Raw genomic sequence first — 19,602 nt, 5'->3', positions numbered from 1 at the left:
ATTTGTATTTAAAACAATGTAAAGGTAACAAAATTGATTAGAGAGTACACACACATAATTTAGAGGAAGATGTCCATCAAAAAGAAATATTACTAATGTTGACTTCTGAAGATGATTTTTCCATTTTCTTGAATGAAGATTTAGAAAAAAAAGAAAATGCATTAGACAGGTAAATATGAGGGAAAATATCAAACAAATGAACTGGCAGAAAGTCAGAATAACAACTTAATTAAAGACACTTATTATAGGAAAGACCATAGCAGTGGCACAGTTGCTTCTGGTGCTTAAATTGACATGACAGTAACTATTCTTTAAGGTTTTTTGTATTTTTTAAACTAACAAGTATTATTATCTTATAAACATTTTTAAAGAACAGAAAACCTAATAACTGTGCATAAAATTTTTAAAAAATTATAGCACAACAGTAAATGAAAAAGACCATTTTCAAAATACGTATGCATATGTATATGCATGAAACAATGGGGCTAAGCCTCAAGTCTCCTAGGACTCATCATTCCCACCTTCTGTCCCTTGCCCCAAGTATTCTAAATTCCACCAAAGTTGAACCTTGCAAACTGATACTTTTATGAACATTTCTTAACTATATGACAATCTAATTAATCATTTTTCGTGTGTTTGAACTGGAAAAAATTTTAGAATAATTTTAGGTTAAGCTGATACCCATTAGAGTAGGCATCATGGCAAGTATTTCAATGCTGAGAAGTGCGTGGGTACCTGTCTCACTTTTCTGTTTCAGGTGCTGACAGTGCTCTAAATACTGCAGCTTCAGTTCTTTGTAAGAATTCTTTCCATTTAAGATTTTAAAACCAGTTTCCCTTTTTTCTCAAATGTGTTATTATAATCAATCTTATGTGGGAAAGAGGTGCTGGGGGAAGAATCTCTTTTAAACACTTCAACTATAACGGTCTAAACCCATCACAACTGGAAATAAGAAAAACAGATACAGAAAGATTAAATAAATTCTTCCAAACAGAACTTGTTAAAAGAAAGGTATCTTTCTCCTCTATTGTTTGCATTACTTAAAATATAAGTAGCTAATATCAAAAGGCACTTTCCACTTACTTCACAGTAACACCCCTTTGTGTTAAGAAGGGAAAAAAATCTATTTGTGACAGTTTATTTTTAGATATTGATCATCTCATCTTGCTGCAAAGGGAATAAAAATAATTAAAGTTGAGTGAAAAATAATTTGAAGTACAGCATATTTCAAAGCATAACTATCATCATAACTGTTCAGATGAGATTTCTTGAAAGCCTAGTAATAAATGCATGCCCTAGATATTTTTTTTTTAATCTACACTTTGCTTATTCAAATTGGCCTCTTTTACTGGCAGCTTAAGTTTAATTCAGTCTTTAGATACTGCATACAAGTCCAAGTGAATGCAATGATTACTGTGTATTTAATGGCTGAATGAAACCATTAGATGGACACTGATTGTTTGTAAACTACATAATTTATTTCAAAATATAATAAGTATTCATCTATGCTGTGCTCTTCCATCAAACTTAAGCAGTATTTCTTCAATGTACATAGCATTCTTTTCATATTTTTCTAACTCAAATTTGTTTTAGAAAATTTGAAAAACACAAAAAAGTAGTCTAAATAAATTAAAATTACCCATATTTTCATCATCAATAAGCAAACATTAACTGTTTTATTTCATTATTTTAATTATCATCCCCACTCCTATTGCAAAGATAGGAGTCAACAGACAAGAGAGCCAAGAAAGACCTTGTATCAAAGATAAGTCATCACATAATAGTAAAAAACAGTAGATTATTTAAGAGATGATTTATAAACATTTATTTCATGACTATAATTAAGTTTCCTCTAAAAATATGTTTTTCTAGCATTATATAAAAGCATATGGTGTTTCTGAAGTTTTGTTCACTTTCATTCTAGCATTGGAAAATGGTTATGAGGATCAGTAATTTTAATTAATGAATAAACTGAGATGCAAAGTGATGGGTATCTCTGGATATCTCTGGGGTTCTTAATATGAGTAGCAGAGACAGAACTGCGGCTTTTACACAGGAGGTGAAATAAAAATGAGTAACAATTCAAGCATTTAATTCTAGACTTTTCTGGAAGAGAATAAATGAGCATATGCTAAACCATATAAGATGACTGGGGCTCAGGTCAATTTATTTTAACAAGTAAGTAACAAGCACACATTGTTCCTGTCTTCAAGGAGATAACAATCTAATGGAAGAAAGATAAGTATGATTCACAGCAGACTATAACTGACAAGATAGAAAACGCATGTAAAATAAGAGATTTCTATCTTTGCCCACACAACAAAGAATTAGATCTGAGAAGTTAATAAAAAGGACAAAACGGAATCATATAAGATAATCAATGCAGAAAAAAGAACAAAGACCAGACTGGAGACAAAGAAGACAAACAGCAGGGTGGTATATTTAATTTATTCCCAACCACATTAGTAATTATATTAAATATAAATGGTCAAAGTAGGGGGAATATAAACAATTACGAGAATGGTAAAAATTTCACAACTGAGGTGGCATTCCCTAGAAGCCTTAAAGGATGGGACATGATTTTGGCAGGCAAAGATAAAAAGATATACAGGGAATGTTCTGAGGCGGCCTCAAAACATAAAAAGATGAAACTACAAGATCTATTTTACCAACAATAACTCATCCACATGAACTAGAGTACAATTAAGATACAAAGGAGAATTAAAGAACAAAATCAAAATTATGTTAGAACCATACTCGGAGTCCTTTGAATTCCAAAGAGAGGAATTTGTAATCAGTTTGGAGATTAGGGGAAAATTGCTGAAAGCGACAGAATCAGAGCAGGGCTTTAGGATGACTAGTCTGAACGTGATCCATTCTATACTTGTAAGTAGATTAAACCAGAATGTCATGAAGATGTGCTTTATTAAGAAAAATTTACATCTAATATTTCCTTTAAGGTACAACAGAAAAGAGTTAAAGTAGATGAATTATGACATCAAGTCAGGTACATACTGGGATGGGGTAGGCAAGGCAAGAACCAAGAACATTCATGTACAGAGAACTTTCTGTTTGGAAATCTTAAAAGTGACATGTGGAACAGGACATGTGATCAGGAAATGAGGGTGAGATAGAAGGAACAATGACAAATGTTATGAGCTACTGAACTTTAAAAAATAAATAAATAAATGGGTTATATCAGGGCAAAATGTCCTAAGAAGGGCAAGGCATCCTCTTCAAAACAGAGTGTACAGTGGGTGGAGGGTACAGCAAGTCCTTCTATGTCCTCAGTATACTTGGAGTATTTCAATTATTTGGGGATAATTTCAGTAATTCTGCATTTGTTCAAGACAAAATGTACTTAAAGTTCAAGCTGTAAAAACATCTCTCTCTATTCTACCTAATGTGTCCTGATCTGTAAATTACCAAAACTCAAACCCATTATGCCTTGAAGTAAGCTTCCTAAAGAGAACGTTGAGCCAAACAGTGTAGCTGTTAAAAGGTCCTATTGTGAGCATGAACAAGCCTCTGAGGGCAATATCAGAATGGCATATGTTTTCTATGAAGTAGATGTCTATAGCAGGTGTTCATATATTCTGGAAATGAAAACTGCATCACTTGTTACTTAGATGGTAGGTTCTTAAAATAGCGGAATGGGTGGGTTAGTCATATTCTACACAAACTGCACTTTCACCCCTGCACATGCCTCTACAGGAAATTTTAAGTCACTGAAAATCATTTCAGCCGTTCTGAATGTAACATCTGAAGGTTATCGTGACAAAATTATGTTCTAGAACCTGTGAATTATAAACATAGAAAATTGTCCATTTTTGACTTTATAGGTAATGTTAAAAGAAAAGTAACTTTTTAAAAGATGAGTTTGTTTAAATCTAATAACATAAGATTATTTTTATATAGGAAAAAATTATGTATGAATGAATTCAGTGAAAATGAATACACCTGATTCTCCTTCAATATTTTCAAGAAAACTTTTCAAAGTTGCCATTTAGAAGAACTGCAGTCTTTGTTTACAAGGCAACAATGGGCCAGTTACTCAAAAGTTAACCTTAAACTGGCTATCTAGATTCAGATGTTTAAAAAAGATATAAGAAATTAAAAACACCCACTTTCTGTCATAATTATGCATGGAAATTACATTATTTTAGAAGGTGACATTAGATGGACTGCATTCTCAAAGAACTGACAATAAGTATGAGTTTCTCATGTATAAAAGTTAAAAAAAAATAAACTCTTAATTCTCCCATTTAATTCCACAGTATTTGAATTGTCTTGGGTCTCATGCATAAATGAAAACATTAAGAAATACATATAATATGATTATCACAGATCTTGTCATGTAGCAGACAATAATCATTTGCAAATTATATATATATATATAATTATATACATAAAATGCAAAACAAGGATTATTTGCATATAGATTACTCCTGAACATATACTCAATATACTATGAACAATTATCATACAAATACTGTACAACAGGTACCCTTAAAGCAGAGAAAATTTTTTTCATAGTAAAAGAGAAGAAATTAATAGTCTGCTATCCACATCTCAAGTCTCTGGTCAAGTTTAATGGCTTTTAAAGGTCGCTTTAGAAAACATTTTTTTGAAGCAATGTCACTGATAATACAGAACTACAGGAAAAATTACCCATAGACTATATTACTGCTTTTTCATTCCTATGCCCTAGAACACTGTATGAGAACCAGAATCACCTGAAAAACTAGTAAACATTCAGATTCCTGGGCATTCCCCACAGTAAATTTGGCAGTGTGTGCCAAGAATCTGAATTTCTAACAAGTTTCTTTGTGATGATAATGCCACTAGTCCATGAACCACACTGGACACACTGGATTAGCATTAGAACACGTCAACAAACTGTGGCCCAGGGTTGAATTCAACCTGTTGCATGTTTTCATAACACAAGTTTTACTGGCACACAGCTATGCCCATTCATTTCACATACACACTGTCTGTGGCTGCTTTTGCAGAGTAACAGCAGAATTGAGCAGTTGGATCAAACACCATATAGCCTATATCATAAAGCCTCCAAAACCTTAAATACTATTTGGCCTTTCACAGAAAACATTTGCTGACCCTCACCCTCAAATGCCACTCTCCTCCCTGTTATCCAGAAATCTTTGACATTCAGAAATAAAATTTACTGATATCAAATACGAGACATGTACTGAGACAAGAGTTTTTCAAATATTTATCATCTTCATCAATGTCTGTGACTAACAGCACTGAGTTACTGACTTTCTTACTGCTATGACAGAATGATGAATGTCTCTTAAATTCCACAATTAAAAGTCACAAACTTAACTCTCCTTTCTATAGACCTGCAGTTTCAGAGAAATGGTGCTAATAAAATCTACATAGTACAACAGAAAATACACTTGAAACATTAAAATTTGTACTGATAAAATTTCTTATTTGAGAAAATACAGGCAATATAGGAAATTCTTAATTATCCTTGGTAATAAAGACAGGGAGTAGAAGGATAAATTAAATCATTAATTTCCTCAAAAATTTCCGTATCATCACATTTTATCTTCTGCTTTATCTATTTCTGCATCACTGGATAGGTTAACAAATAATGAGAAAGTAGCAGCAGCACTATGTTGACATCTGGCTTCTACAGAGTGGTGCTTGCTGGCCTTATACCTCTCAGATATGTTTTGCTAGATTTAAACAAATTTTTGCAGTATATGTACTAGTCAATTCCTTCCTCTACCATTTCTTCATATCTTATGACAGGACATTTTAGTTGCTGCACTCCTGGACACATTTGATTTGGCAGTCGCTGGTTTAAATAATATTCAAAGTAAAAAAACTGGGTCATGTAAATAGATCACTTAATGGTAAGTATAATTAAAGGCTATTATATATATTTATTATGTATACCTATATAAATAAAACTGTAGTTAGTTGTATTAATAAGGAACTAATGGCATTTTAGAGCAAAAGTCTCAAATTGCTATCCAAATGGGGCAATTTAATTTTGTGAAAGTCAATATAGTTTATTCATCCCCACTAAAAGTGCAAGACTAACAGCCTTACTTATTATTGATATAATACTGTCTCTAGAGGTTCAGGTTAATTTACATCTACTGATAAATAAAACCCTTGTTTATTGGGCTATTATATGCACAGTTTTCCAATGAATTATGTATTTGATTTCTAATGAACCATTTATCTTTGAAAGAGAAAAATCCCAAACCAGTATTTTATAAATGCTTGCTAAATAGGCAAAACCAGTACAATATTGTAAAGTAATTAGCCTCCAATTAAAATAAATAAATTTATATTAAAAAAGAATATGATACTAATAAATTAACAGAAGGAAATTTTGCCAGCTAATACCTGTTGCACGATTGTTGTTAATTCCAAGCAGAGCTGTATGACATTATTCCTTGTAACTGAATAGTCTGTGACAGCAGCAAATGGTGATCTATAAAGGGAAAAGGAAAATTGTGATTAATCGGAACAGCTTTTGAAAGGTCCCCAAATACAACAACATAAAATAAGGTTTTGAATAATGTGAAATGAATTGTTCTTAAGATTACATAGTGATAAAAATATTCAGAACGTACTTAAGGAAAAAAATTTAAGAGAAATGCTTGGAAGAGAATTAAATACAAGAAACAATGCTTGCTTTCCATCATACTACTCTCTCTTTTTTTAGTTCTTAATACTTAAAAGTTCTCTGGTACTCACAAAGTCTCTTTACTACATCTAAAATAAAATAAAAAATGGCATACTTAAGCAAAGACATTTTGGGTTCTTTTCAAATGAAGCTAACATTGTTGAGTCCAGTAACATCTAGAAATAGTCACAATCTAGAGCTTAGTCTCATGACAGCTATCACTTACTGAGGACTTACTATGTGCCAGTTATTCTTCTAACAGCTTTACATGTACTAAATTTCATAACTCTTATAGGCACTATTAATGTTGTTTGCTTAGTCACTAAGTCATGTTCGTCTCTGGGACCCCATGGACTGTAGCCCACTGGACTCCTCTGTTCATGGGATTTCCCAGGAATACTGGAGTCGGTTGCCATTCCCTTTTCCAAGACACTATTATTTACTCCCATTTTACATATGAGACAATTGAGGTACAGCAAGCTTAAGTGAAAACTAGTAAGTGGTGGAGCTAGTATTCAAACAGAGGAAGGCTGACTCCCAGATTCCACAGCCCAGAGTTAAACACTGATATACCAACTGCTGTGAGTTTAAGTAGCTTTTCACTTGTACTAAACTAATGGCTTATGTCACTTCAGATCCTTTATCAAATAATTTGGCATACAAATAATATATATTGGTACAAGGTTTATATTTTCAAGAATGTTACAGACAGCAGCAGTCTTCCCAAGCAAGTGTTTTGCCACCAAATGAATTTACAGTGGCCTTCCCTTGTGGCTCAGCTGGTAAAGAATCCTCCTGCAATGCGGGAGACCTGGATTCAATCCCTGGGTTGGGAAGATCCTCTGGAGAAGGGAAAGGCTACCCACTCCAGTATTCTGGCCTGGAGAATTTCATGGACTTTATAATCCATGGGGTCACAAAGAGTTGGACACAACTGAGTGGCTTTTACTTCCACTATTCTTTATCCTCTTTGTCTATGAATGCCAATTACGTTTTTATGGGACCAGAGATTATATGGGAAGCCCAGTTTAAAGAAAACAAGAACACAAAAAGAAAAGCTATGGGGCTAAAAATCTAGTCAGATAACTAGAACTTCCGTGCTTCGGATAACTCTTAAGGTAATTTATATAAAACTGCTTCTTGGTTACAATCTGAATGTCTCTCTTATAGAAAAACTCTAGAACTCAAGCACCTCCCATTGTCATAGGGGTCCATATGAGAGGGTCTTTAATAGTTATAGTTTTAAAAATCATATTTTTCACTTACCTATTTTGGCCATTCTAATAGCTATAGAGGGGCATATCACAGATTTAATTGGTATTTTCCCAAAGTTATATGTATTTTCCCTATGTATTTATTATCTATATTTAAGAGCCATTTAATTTCCCTGATAATTTTCCAACTGGTTTAAGTAGTTTGTGATTTTGAAGGAATTGAGTCATATCACCGAAGCTGTCAAATGTATTTATAAAGAGTTATTTGTAGTATTTCTTGTTATCCTTTTAATTAACTTCTCAACATACTGTGCTTCCATTTTCATTCATTTAGTTCTTTGATCATTATTATTTGCTCCCTTCTGCTGCTTTGGGCTTATTTTCTATTTTAATTATTTTAAGCATACTTAACATGAGATCTAACCTCTTAAAAATTTAACTGTAAAAGACAGTGTGGGGAAATTAAGAAGATGGCACCAGTCAGTCTCTCTTATCCCCTCGCCCCATGTTCTGTAAACAATGGCTTTGCACAGTTATGTAACAGCTGAGATCACTTCTAGTACTGCACACACACGTCACAAGGTATTCACTTGGTCAACGGGCTACCTTGTGCAGTACGCCTGTATGAGCTTCACCATGAAAGCCCTGGCTACTACAGCATTGGGGCTACATGGGAGTGACATCATGGGTATGTTACATGAAGTTACCTCATGGCTACATTGTGGCTACATTATGGTTATGCTATGGCTATTGCTATGGCTGCTGTGTCAGGCAGGAGAGAGGCTGTGTTATGGCTGTCATGCCAGCCAGGAGAGAATAAACGCATCTGCAGTTCCTATGGCTCCTTGAGTCTTCTTCCAGTATCTTAGTGCATACCTTATCTACACTAAGTTCAGTGAACAGTACAGTGTGAACAGCAAGACAACTGGCATCACAAAAGGACCAGCTAAAGACAGTATTGTTATCTATAGGTACAATGTTCTACACCAGGTATCTAGAACTTTTTCATCTTGGTTAACTGAAACCTTATGCCCATGCCTGTTGATTTTTCTATTTTCTTTTTTTTTTTTTTTTTTTTTTTTTTTAATTTTATTTTATTTTTAAACTTTACATAACTGTATTTTCTTGAGAAGAGAGCTTAGATAGCAATTTGAGATCTTTTTTCTTATATAAGCAGTTTTTACAAATTTCCCTTTCAGAACTGCTTTAGCTGTGTCCCACAAAAATTGCATTATTATATTGTCATATATAAAAATTGTATTATTATATTATAATTGAATTATAATATTGTCACCCTTCTTATTTAACCTTATATGCAGAGCATATCATGAGAAATGCTGGGCTGGATGAAGCACAAGCTGGAATCAAGATTGCCGGGAGAAATAACAATAACCTCAGATATGCAGATGATACCACCTTTATGGCAGAAGTGAGGGAAGAACTAAAGAGCCTCTTGATGAAAGTGAAAGAGGAGAGTGAAGAAGTTGGCTTAAAATTCAACCTTCAGAAAACTAAGATCATGGCATCTGGCCCATCACTTCACGGCAAATAGAAGGGGAAACAGTGGAAACAGTGACAGACTTTATTTTGGGGGGCTCCAAAATCACTGCAGATAGTGATTGCAGCCATGAAATTAAAATACATTTGCTCCTTGGAAGAAAAGTTATGACCAATCTAGACAACATATTAAAAAGCATAGACATTACTTCACCTACTTTACCAACAAAGGTCCGTCTAGTCAAGGCTACGGTTTTTCCAGTAGTCATATATGGATGTGAGAGTTGGACTGTGAAGAAGGCTGAGCGCCGAAGAACTGATGCTTTTGACCTGTGATGTTGGAGAAGACTCTTGAGAGTTCCTTGGACTGCAAGGAGATCCAACCAGTCCATTCTAAAGGAGATCAGTCCTGGGTGTTCATTGGAAGGACTGATGCTAAAGCTGAAACTCCAATACTTGGGCCACCTCATGCAAAGAGTTGACTCATTGGAAAAGACCCTGGTGCTGGGAAAGATTGAAGGCAGGAGGAGAAAGGGACGACAGAGGATTAGATGGTTGGATGGCATCACCGACTCAATGGACATGAGTTTGAGTAAACTCTGGGAGTTGGTGATGGACAGGGAGGCCTGGTGTACTGCAGTCCATGGGGTCGCAGAGTCGGACACAACTGAGTGACTGAACTGAACTGACAAAAATTGTGACTTATCATAATTTTCATTCTGTTCAATGTATTTCTTTTTTTATTTCCCTTGAGATTTCCTCCTTTTATCCATAGATTACTAGAAGTCTGTTGTGTGATTTCTAATTTGACTGCATTACGGTTAAAGAAGACATTCTGATTTAAATTATTTTGAATGTACTGAAGTTTGTTTTATGATGCAGATGTGGTATACCTTCCTGAATGTTCCACGGACACTTGAAAAGAATTTATATTATACATTTGTTGAATGAAATGCTCTAAAAATGTCAATTATATCTTGTTACTTGGTGGTGTTCAGCTCTTCTAATCATTATGTTCTGTTTTGAGAGAGGAGATGAAGTATCCAATTGTAATTGTGGATTTATCTATTTCTTCTTTTAGTTCTGACAGTTTTTGCTTCAGGTACTTTGAAATTGTTGCTTGATATTATACAACTTATCAGTTTGTTTCTTTCTCTTCTTTTTAATGTGGACTACTTTTAATGTCTCGATTTGTTGCAATATTTCTTCTGTTTTATGTTTTGATTTTTTGGCCCCAAGACATGTGGGAATCTTAGCTCTCTGATCAGGGATAGAACCCTCACCCCCTGCATTAGAAGGCAAAATCTTAATCACTGGACCATCAAGGAATCCCTGTCTCTTCTTTTTTAAATTGTTTACTAGAAGAAAAAAGCAAAGGAGAAAAGGAAAGATATAAACATCTGAATGTAGAGTTCCAAAGAATAGCAAGAAGAGATAAGAAAGCCTTCTTCAGCGATCAATGCAAAGAAATAGAGGAAAACAACAGAATGGGAAAGACTACAGACCTCTTCAAGAAAATCAGAGATACCAAAGGAACATTTCATGCAAAGATGGTCTCGATAAAGGAAAGAAATGGTATGGACCTAACAGAAGCAGAAGATATTAAGAAGAGATGGCAAGAATACACAGAAGAACTGTACAAAAAAGATCTTCATGACCCAGATAATCACGATGGTGCGATCACTGACCTAGAGCCAGACATCCTGGAATGTGAAGTCACATGGACCTCAGAAAGCATCGCTATGAACAAAGCTAGTGGAGGTGATGGAATTCCAGTTGAGCTATTCCAAATCCTGAAAGATGATGTTGTGAAGGTGCTGAACTTAATATGCCAACAAATTTGGAAAACTCAGCAGTGGCCACAGGACTGGAAAACGTCAGTTTTTATTCCAGTCCCAAAGAAAGGCAATGCCAAAGAATGCTCAAACTACTGCACAATTGCACTCATCTCACACGCTAGTAAAGTAATGCTCAAAATTCTCCAAGCCAGGCTTTAGCAATATGTGAACCGTGAACTTCCTGATGTTCAAGCTGGTTTTAGAAAAGGCAGAGGAACCAGAGATCACATTGCCAACATCCGCTGGATCATGGAAAAAGCAAGAGAGTTCCAGAAAAACATCTATTTCTGCTTTATTGACTATGCCAAAGCCTTTGACTGTGTGGATCACAATAAACTGTGGGAAATTCTGAAAGAGATGGGAATACCAGACCACCTGACCTGCCTCTTGAGAAATTTGTATGCAGGTCAGGAAGCAACAGTTAGAACTGGACATGGAACAACAGACCGGATCCAAATAGGAAAAGGAGTTTGTCAAGGCTGTATATTGTCACCCTATTTATTTAACTTATATGCAGAGTACATCATGAGAAACGCTGGACTGGAAGAAACACAAACTGGAATCAAGATTGCTGGGAGAAATATCAATAACCTCAGATATGCAGATGACACCACCCTTATGGCAGAAAGTGAAGAGGAACTCAAAAGCCTCTTGATGAAAGTGAAAGTGGACAGTGAAAAGGTTGGCTTAAAGCTCAACATTCAGAAAACTAAGATCATGGCATCCGGTCCCATCACTTCATGGGAAATAGATGGGGAAACAGTGGAAACAGTGTCAGACTTTATTTTTCTGTGCTCCAAAATCACTGCAGGTGGTGACTGCAGCCATGAAATTAAAAGACGCTTACTCCTTGGAAGGAAAGTTATGACCAACCTAGATAGCATGTTCAAAAGCAGAGACATTACTTTGCCAACAAAGGTCCGTCTAGTCAAGGCTATGGTTTTTCCTGTGGTCAAGTATGGATGTGAGAGTTGGACTGTGAAGAAGGCTGAGCGCCAAAGAATTGATGCTTTTGAACTGTGGTGTTGGAGAAGACTCTTGAGAGTCCCTTGGACTGCAAGGAGATCCAACCAGTCCATTCTGAAGGAGATCAGCCCTCGGATTTCTTGGGAAGGAATGATGCAGAAGCTGAAACTCCAGTACTTTGGCCACCTCATGGGAAGAGTTGACTCATTGGAAAAGACTCTGATGCTGGGAGGGATTGGGGGCAGGAGGAGAAGGGGACGACAGAGGATGAGATGGCTGGATGGCATCACTGACTCGATGGACGTGAGTCTCAGTGAACTCCGGGAGCTGGTGATGGACAGGGAGGCCTGGCGTGCTGCGATTCATGGGGTGGCAAAGAGTCGGACATGACTGAGCGACTGATTTGATCTGATCTGACAGGCTCATCTACTGCACTTTGGTGTTTTATATTTTAATTTAAATGTAATATTCACATAGTACACATTAACCCTACACTTCTCATAACTGTTTGCTACAAGTATTTTTCCAGTTTGTCTTCTATCTTATACTAATTATTTTTTTCAATATTATATAGTCAAACAGTATATTTCTTTGTATTTTATTGCACATTTTAAAACAATAAGTCTACATCTAGAAATCATTTTGTCTATATTTTCTCCAGTTTCCTTATGAACTAATGCTTCTTGCTTAAATAAATAATATACCTAAAATTACTTTAGTGAACAGGTAGTGCTCTATCATAATTTATTTTAGAAAGGCTTAATCAAGTGCCCCAATTCCATTTATTTAATGACCCTTTTTCCAGTGAAAGTGAAGTTACTCAGTCATGTCCGACTCTTTGCGACTTCATGGACTATAGAGTCCATGGAATTCTCCAGGCCAGAATACTGGAGTGGGTAGCCTTTCCCTTCTCCAGGGGATCTACCCAACCCAGGGATCAAACCAAGGTTTCCCGCATTGCAGGTGGATTCTCTACCAGATGAGCCACAGGGGAAGCCTTCTTTTTCCAGGAGTTTTAACATATTGTTTTCTAAATGATTCTATATATCACAGTCTATTTTGTGCTGTGTTCCACTACTGCTTATTACTATTTCAAAACAGTATATTTTTCCAACAAAATTTACTAAAACTTAAGGAATCATTAAGAATTCAAATAATGTTAATTAGAGCAAAATATATGCAATTAAGTAATCTGTGTTCTCTGTTAAAAAAAATTAACCTCTTTAATTGTAAGCAGGATCCAGTTTTAAACAAATCTATACTGATGGAAATTTTCTAAAATGTGTGATTGTAGAAATCATTGCATAGCTACATCTAAATTTATTAAAACTCATTAAAGGGGATAAATTTTATAGAATGTAAATTAGGCCTCAATAAAACTATTTTTTAATGATGTAAGATAAAAGTACTTCTAGGAAAACATCATTTAAAAAAACCACCCAAGACCATTTTTGCTGCACTGAAGCATAAAAATTGGCATTTTAATTAAGAATTCAAAGTACTTCTGGCATGATTAGAAAGAGCTTGGGTTCCTAGTTTTACAAAGGTCAAAGACTGTTAATAAAATCTAAAACTTCATTCAGAAGTGATGAAGTACAGCATGATTTTCCCTATAAATTCTTAAAAAAAAAAATACTCATTTGCTCTTTAAAATGTACCAAAAGAAAAATCTATTTGATAACTGAATGCCTGTAGCAAACTGAACTCTAAGGTGTGTTTTCCACTTTCCTGATCATTCACATTTCAAGTAGGACCAGTTTCTCACTCAAGATTAAGTGCCCCCCAAAAATGGGAAAAAAACCTAAACATATAGCAAGGAAAACATAAAATTTATCTTGTAGTGAATCCCCCTAACATTTTCATTTTAAAGGTAAATCACATATAACTATACTGACAACCATTCTTAGCTAGCAGATATTAATATTTGGTATTATGATCTTGGCTATACACATACATAAATAAAAGAAGGCTGACAGGTTCCAATCTTCGTGAGTTACCAAAGATGAACGCTCATCATGACTTAATGAGATAAAGAAATGTATCATTACAGAATTGCTGAACACGATCAGTTTGAAAACAAAATTAAGAGAGGCATTTGTTTCTCAGTCTCAAAAAACCCCAAGTTAGAGCTCAGGCTACTTAGAAAAAAATACGTGGCTGACTTAAAGGAAATTAAGTTCATGGAATAAAAACTTTTCGATGCCAAAAGTTAAGTTTTTTAAAAAAGATAAAATCCTTGGCTCATTAATAAATGGCCATTACAGGAACTATCCTACATAGATCTTAAAATATGCAACTATCCTCAAATCTAATGGATAATATAATGTTTATACTTCTAATGAAAAAGTTATGGATGCTATAAAAAACTTATTTGTTGTACATTCTTTTCAAACAAAAGCATTTATGGAAAGGTTATTAATGTTTCAGAAATCCTAAACAAATTAGAAGCTAATAAGAAAAGCTAAGAGTTAATCAGGAAATCTGAACGGCCTTAATATTTCTCAGGTTGACATTGCTGAGCCTGAGGGGCAGTGTGTGAACAGCAGCCTTGCTAACATCACTGCTCATTTCTGGAACAAGAGGTGCCAAGTGGGAGCAGTGAGCACACAAGAGGAAATAAGACCAAACAACAAGCATCTGGTAGTGTTTGGGGTAGTTTTCTCTGCCTCTATAATTTTTCCCTGGTATAGAAATAACTTTTGTCCTATATTTCCTTATCATGAAAGAAGAAATTAGTTCAACCACTTTCTTAGATAAAGGAAAAGATTTCAAAGAATACATTTCTTTCCTTAGCATTCCAACCTTTATGCCTTAAATATTTAAAAGGTTTTCAATGATATAAAGATATCGCACTGATCCCTTCAAAACAGAATGGTCCTAAAATGTAGAAACAATTAGAAATAGGTATTAATACTAAAAATGAGAGAAAAGATTAAACTTTCACTATAAATAGTAAAATAAACTTTTTCTATAAATAATACTTTTGAACATTTTTATAAGGTTATGGCACAACATAGAACATAAATTGATCTGTAAACCTCAAAGTATAGATTCATTTTGGCAAAGCCGTATAAAACTGCAAGAAAGATGAGGTGTGAAAAATAGCAGGACGTACGTTAAAAATAGACAAGTAAACCATGAATTGAAAATAAACAATAAAGATATTAACCAACTGTGATTCCTATCTGAGGTTTTTCCTCTGGGAAAGTCTGTTGTTTCATTCGTTGATATTTAAAATAAGAAGGAAAAAAAAGGATTTTGTTAGCCTTAGATTTTATTTAAGAAATGTTAGGAGCTTTTTTTTTAAATAAGTGTTATTTCAAACATTTTAAATATTATTTAAATAGAAGCTCCACTGAAATTGCGGGTTTTGTGATTTGTAAACATCTCCCCTAGCATTCTTTCAGTGATATTAAAATATCTCATTGATGTCTTCAAAGTAGAATGAGAAATAAACTTTCTAGAAACAAAATTTTACATAGCACTTTGAAGTATCAAGGCCAAAAACAGAAAAGTGGTATTATTCTTTAGCATTTGAAGAGAAACACCCAAGTACAAATATATGTTTATATATGCTGCATTCCAAAGAATTACTTCCTCAAAATTCTGAAGAATCAGTCCACATTCAAAAGGAAATGTAGTATAACAAAGGAACAAGATAAAAGTGAAACCAGAAGGGCTTTTGTATTACAACAAACATAGATTCAAATGATAATTTTCACACTCTAGGCAAGTTACTTCATGTTTCATATGTAAAATGGTGATAATGATATCTGTTCTGTGAGAACTCAATGAGTCAATACATGCAAAGCATCTAGTTCAGTATGGAGCTAAAGATTTTTTTCCTATTTTTTCTTTTCCTTTCTTCTCCTTCAAGTGACATAAAATAAAAATTGCAATAATGTCATCATATTGCTGTGCATGAAAGTTCACCCCAAAATGTAAAACAGGTGTAATGCCAAAAGTCAAATTTTAAAAATTAAGCCAGTTGCTTAGCATCAAAATAACCAACTGAGATAATTTATTTTTTCAACCAGAGCATTATATATATCAGAGGAATAAACCAAGTTTAAAGTCCAATGCTTGGCAATATTTGATTGCAGTGACCATTTCAAACCCTCCAAATTAATCTACAATGACAAGTCAATATAATTTCTATGGAACTTTTATAATTAAGTACTTAAGCTCTAAATTCTTCAAAACAAAAATAAAAAAGACAAGATACATTCTTACCTTATATAAACAAAGCACAAAAACAGATCAGTTTGGGTCTAGAACTTAATATGAACTAAATCAGAGAAGAGATAGTTAAATCATGATTTTACAAATCACTAACAAATTTTGTTAGTATTTTGTTCTTTCAAATTATGTAAAGGGAAATAAAATGAATATATTTTTCATATCACTTTGGTGAACAAGGTCAATGATTTACAGAATATTAGTGCTTATAAGAGAACTTCAAATTCTCCAGATCTTACATCCTTATTCTAGAAAGAAAAACAGAGGTTAAGGTTCAATATTACCCAGGGCCAGAGGCAGAACTGAAACTCATCTCTTTCTTATTAGCCCCTCGGTCTTTTATACTATTTCATGATGAGTTTTGGCAGGGATTCACAACAGCAGTCATGGAGAATACCACTCTTTTGGCTTTTCTAGTGTTGATTAATGTGTCTAGCTTTAGGTGTAGTTTGTAGGATACACTGAAACAAGAGGACATGTGGACTGTGTTGTGTTGTGCTCTAGCTACTACCTAGAAGACACTTTTTCTTTGAAAGGAATAAAAATATAACCTAAATACACATCTGTTAACAATCTCTAATAAAAGTCAGGAAAACTTTCCTGGGCTACTTGTCAGGAAAACAAACAGTGTAAATATTTTACCTGGCACAGTTACAGATAAAATCCTGTTACATTTATATTTGACTTTGGAACCTTTCGAAATTTATATTGGGCTTCCCTGGTGGCTCAGATGGTGAAGAATCTACCTACAATGCGGGAGACCTGGGTTTGATCCCTGGATTGGGAAGATCCCATGAAGAAGGGAAATGCTATCCACTCCAGTGTTCTTGCCTGAAGAATTCCATAGACAGAGGAGTCTGGCAGGCTATTATCCATGGGGTCGCAAAGAGTTGGACGTGACTGAGCGACTTTCACTTTTCACTTTACTTTTATGGCAGTGGAGAAGCAAAGTCAAGTTCCCAAATACAGAAGTTGTTTAGTTGCTTAGAAGAAGTTGTTTAGTTGCTACATCATGTCTGAATTGTGACCCCAAGGACTACAGATCACCAGGCTCTTCTATCCACAGGACTTCCCAGGCAAGAATACTGGAGTGGGTTGGCATTTCCTTCTTGCACTCATCATTTGCCTTTCCTCCTTGCCAATACCGCTAAAAGACTTGATCTATGAAAAGTCAAAGTCTGATATTATGCAAAACTATTCTGAACTACTAACCATTTCGCAGAAAAATTTTTTTCAGAGTTATCATTTACATTTAACTCACAATCAACCCATGAATTCCAGCTTTCATTAATTCTAAATAAAAAGACTAAACTGTTGCTTGTAAGATTATATATATCCTGATTCCCTAATTTACCACATACTTTCAGTCTTACCCTGCCTAAACTGTCAGCAGCATTTGACCTTATCAACCACTTCACTTTTTCCCTAAAACTCTTTATTCCCATCTTAAATGTTCTCACCACATACACAAAAAAGGGAATTATGTGAGCTTATAAATTATATTAACTAATCTTATTGTGGTAAGCATTTTGCAACATGTATGTGTATCAAATCATCACATTGTACAGCTTAAACTTACACAATGTTATACATCACTTGTATCTCAATAAAGTTAGGAAAAATACAAAAATATCAACACTCCCTCTCCCCAAATATACCAAAAAAAACTCCTTCCTCCTTTTGCTCCCATGACACCACTCTCAACAAATTCTAGCCTATGGAGTCTCTGGTTATACCTTCTTATTTTTTCCCCATAAGCTGAACTTCTAATCATCCTTCAATGGGTGGTGGTCTGCAGCAGTCATTCCTTATCTCAGTTCACTTCGTTCACTCAAAAAACTTCATTGAGTACCTACTATAGGCCAAGAACTCTTCCAGATAACTGTGACTGCAGTGAACAAAGCAGATGAAAATCCCTGCTCTCTTGAAGCATACATCATGTATAGAGTTGTCAGATAAAAACAAGACTAACACATAGGCAAATTATATAGAATGTTAGAAGGGTTTAAGTGTTATGGAAAACAAATAGAACAGGAAAAGAGGAATTCATTCTAAAAATCTCCTTCAGTTCAGTTCAGTTGCTCAGTTGTGTCCGACTCTTTGCGACCCCATGAATCGCACCATGCCAGGCCTCCCTGTCCATCACCAACTCCCGGAGTTCACTCAAACTCACCTCCATCGAGTCGGTGATGCTATCCAGCTCATCCTCTGTCATCCCCTTCTCCTCCTGCCCCCAATCCCTCCCAGCATCAGAGTCTTTTCCAATGAGTCAACTCTTCACATGAGGTGGCCAAAGTACTGGAGTTTCAGCTTCTGCATCATTCTTTCCAAAGAACACCCAGGACTGATCTCCTTTAGAATGGACTGGTTGGATTTCCCTGCAGTCCAAGGGACTCTCAAGAGTCTTCTCCAACACCACAGTTCAAAAGCATCAATTCCTCAGTGCTCAGTTTTCTTCACAGTCCAACTCACATCCATACATGACTACTGGAAAAACCATAGCCTTGACTAGATGGACCTTTGTCAGCAAAGTAATGTCTCTGCTTTTGAATATGCTATCTAGGTTGGTCATAACTTTCCTTCCAAGGAGTGAGTGTCTTTTAATTTCATGGCTGCAATCACCATCTGCAGTGATTTTGGAGCCCCCAAAATAAAGTCTGACACTGTTTCCACTGTTTCCCCATCTATTACCTGTGAAATGATGGGACCAGATGCCGTGATCTTAGTTTTCTGAATGTTGAACTTTAAGCCAACTTTTTCACTCTCCTCTTTCACTTTCATCAAGAGGCTTTTTAGGTCCTCTTCACTTTCTGCCATAAGGGTGGTGTCATCTGCATATCGGAGGTTATTGATATTTCTCCCGGCAATCTTGATTCCAGCTTATGCAAAAATCTCCTTACACCACCATATTAATATATTTAGGACTATCACCCATATTTTAATGATTCCCAAATCTCTATCTACCATGTATCTTTTCCGAGCAGCAATATTCTAAAGAACTTTTCACAATCATGGCCAACACTCAGCACTTTTCCTCCACCATAACTCATTCCTCCTATTTTGATAATGGCTTCACCATCCACTGGATGAGCCAAGTCAGATACCTTTATTCACCCTAGATGTCTCCCTTTTCCTTAGTCTCTATATCTATCTCTAATATTCTTCTATCCCCATTCCT

General features: G+C 35.0%; 1 protein-coding gene across 5 annotated transcripts in view; it reads right to left on the bottom strand.

The window, feature by feature from the left end:
- CNKSR2 (connector enhancer of kinase suppressor of Ras 2) overlaps nucleotides 1-19,602 on the bottom strand; it is a 284,401-nt gene that overhangs the window by 190,738 nt on the left and 74,061 nt on the right. For all 5 annotated transcript variants that reach the window (XM_006048929.4, XM_006048925.4, XM_006048926.4 and 2 more), the window contains exon 4: nucleotides 6,388-6,475. In XM_006048929.4, coding sequence (XP_006048991.1) covers nucleotides 6,388-6,475 — 88 coding nt within the window. The remainder of the gene's footprint in view (nucleotides 1-6,387; nucleotides 6,476-19,602) is intronic.

This window comes from Bubalus bubalis, chromosome X (assembly GCF_019923935.1).
Source record: "Bubalus bubalis isolate 160015118507 breed Murrah chromosome X, NDDB_SH_1, whole genome shotgun sequence".
Lineage (NCBI taxonomy): Eukaryota > Metazoa > Chordata > Mammalia > Artiodactyla > Bovidae > Bubalus > Bubalus bubalis.
The sequence above is the reverse complement of the archived record's forward strand: the minus strand, read 5'-3'. Positions and strand labels throughout refer to the sequence as shown.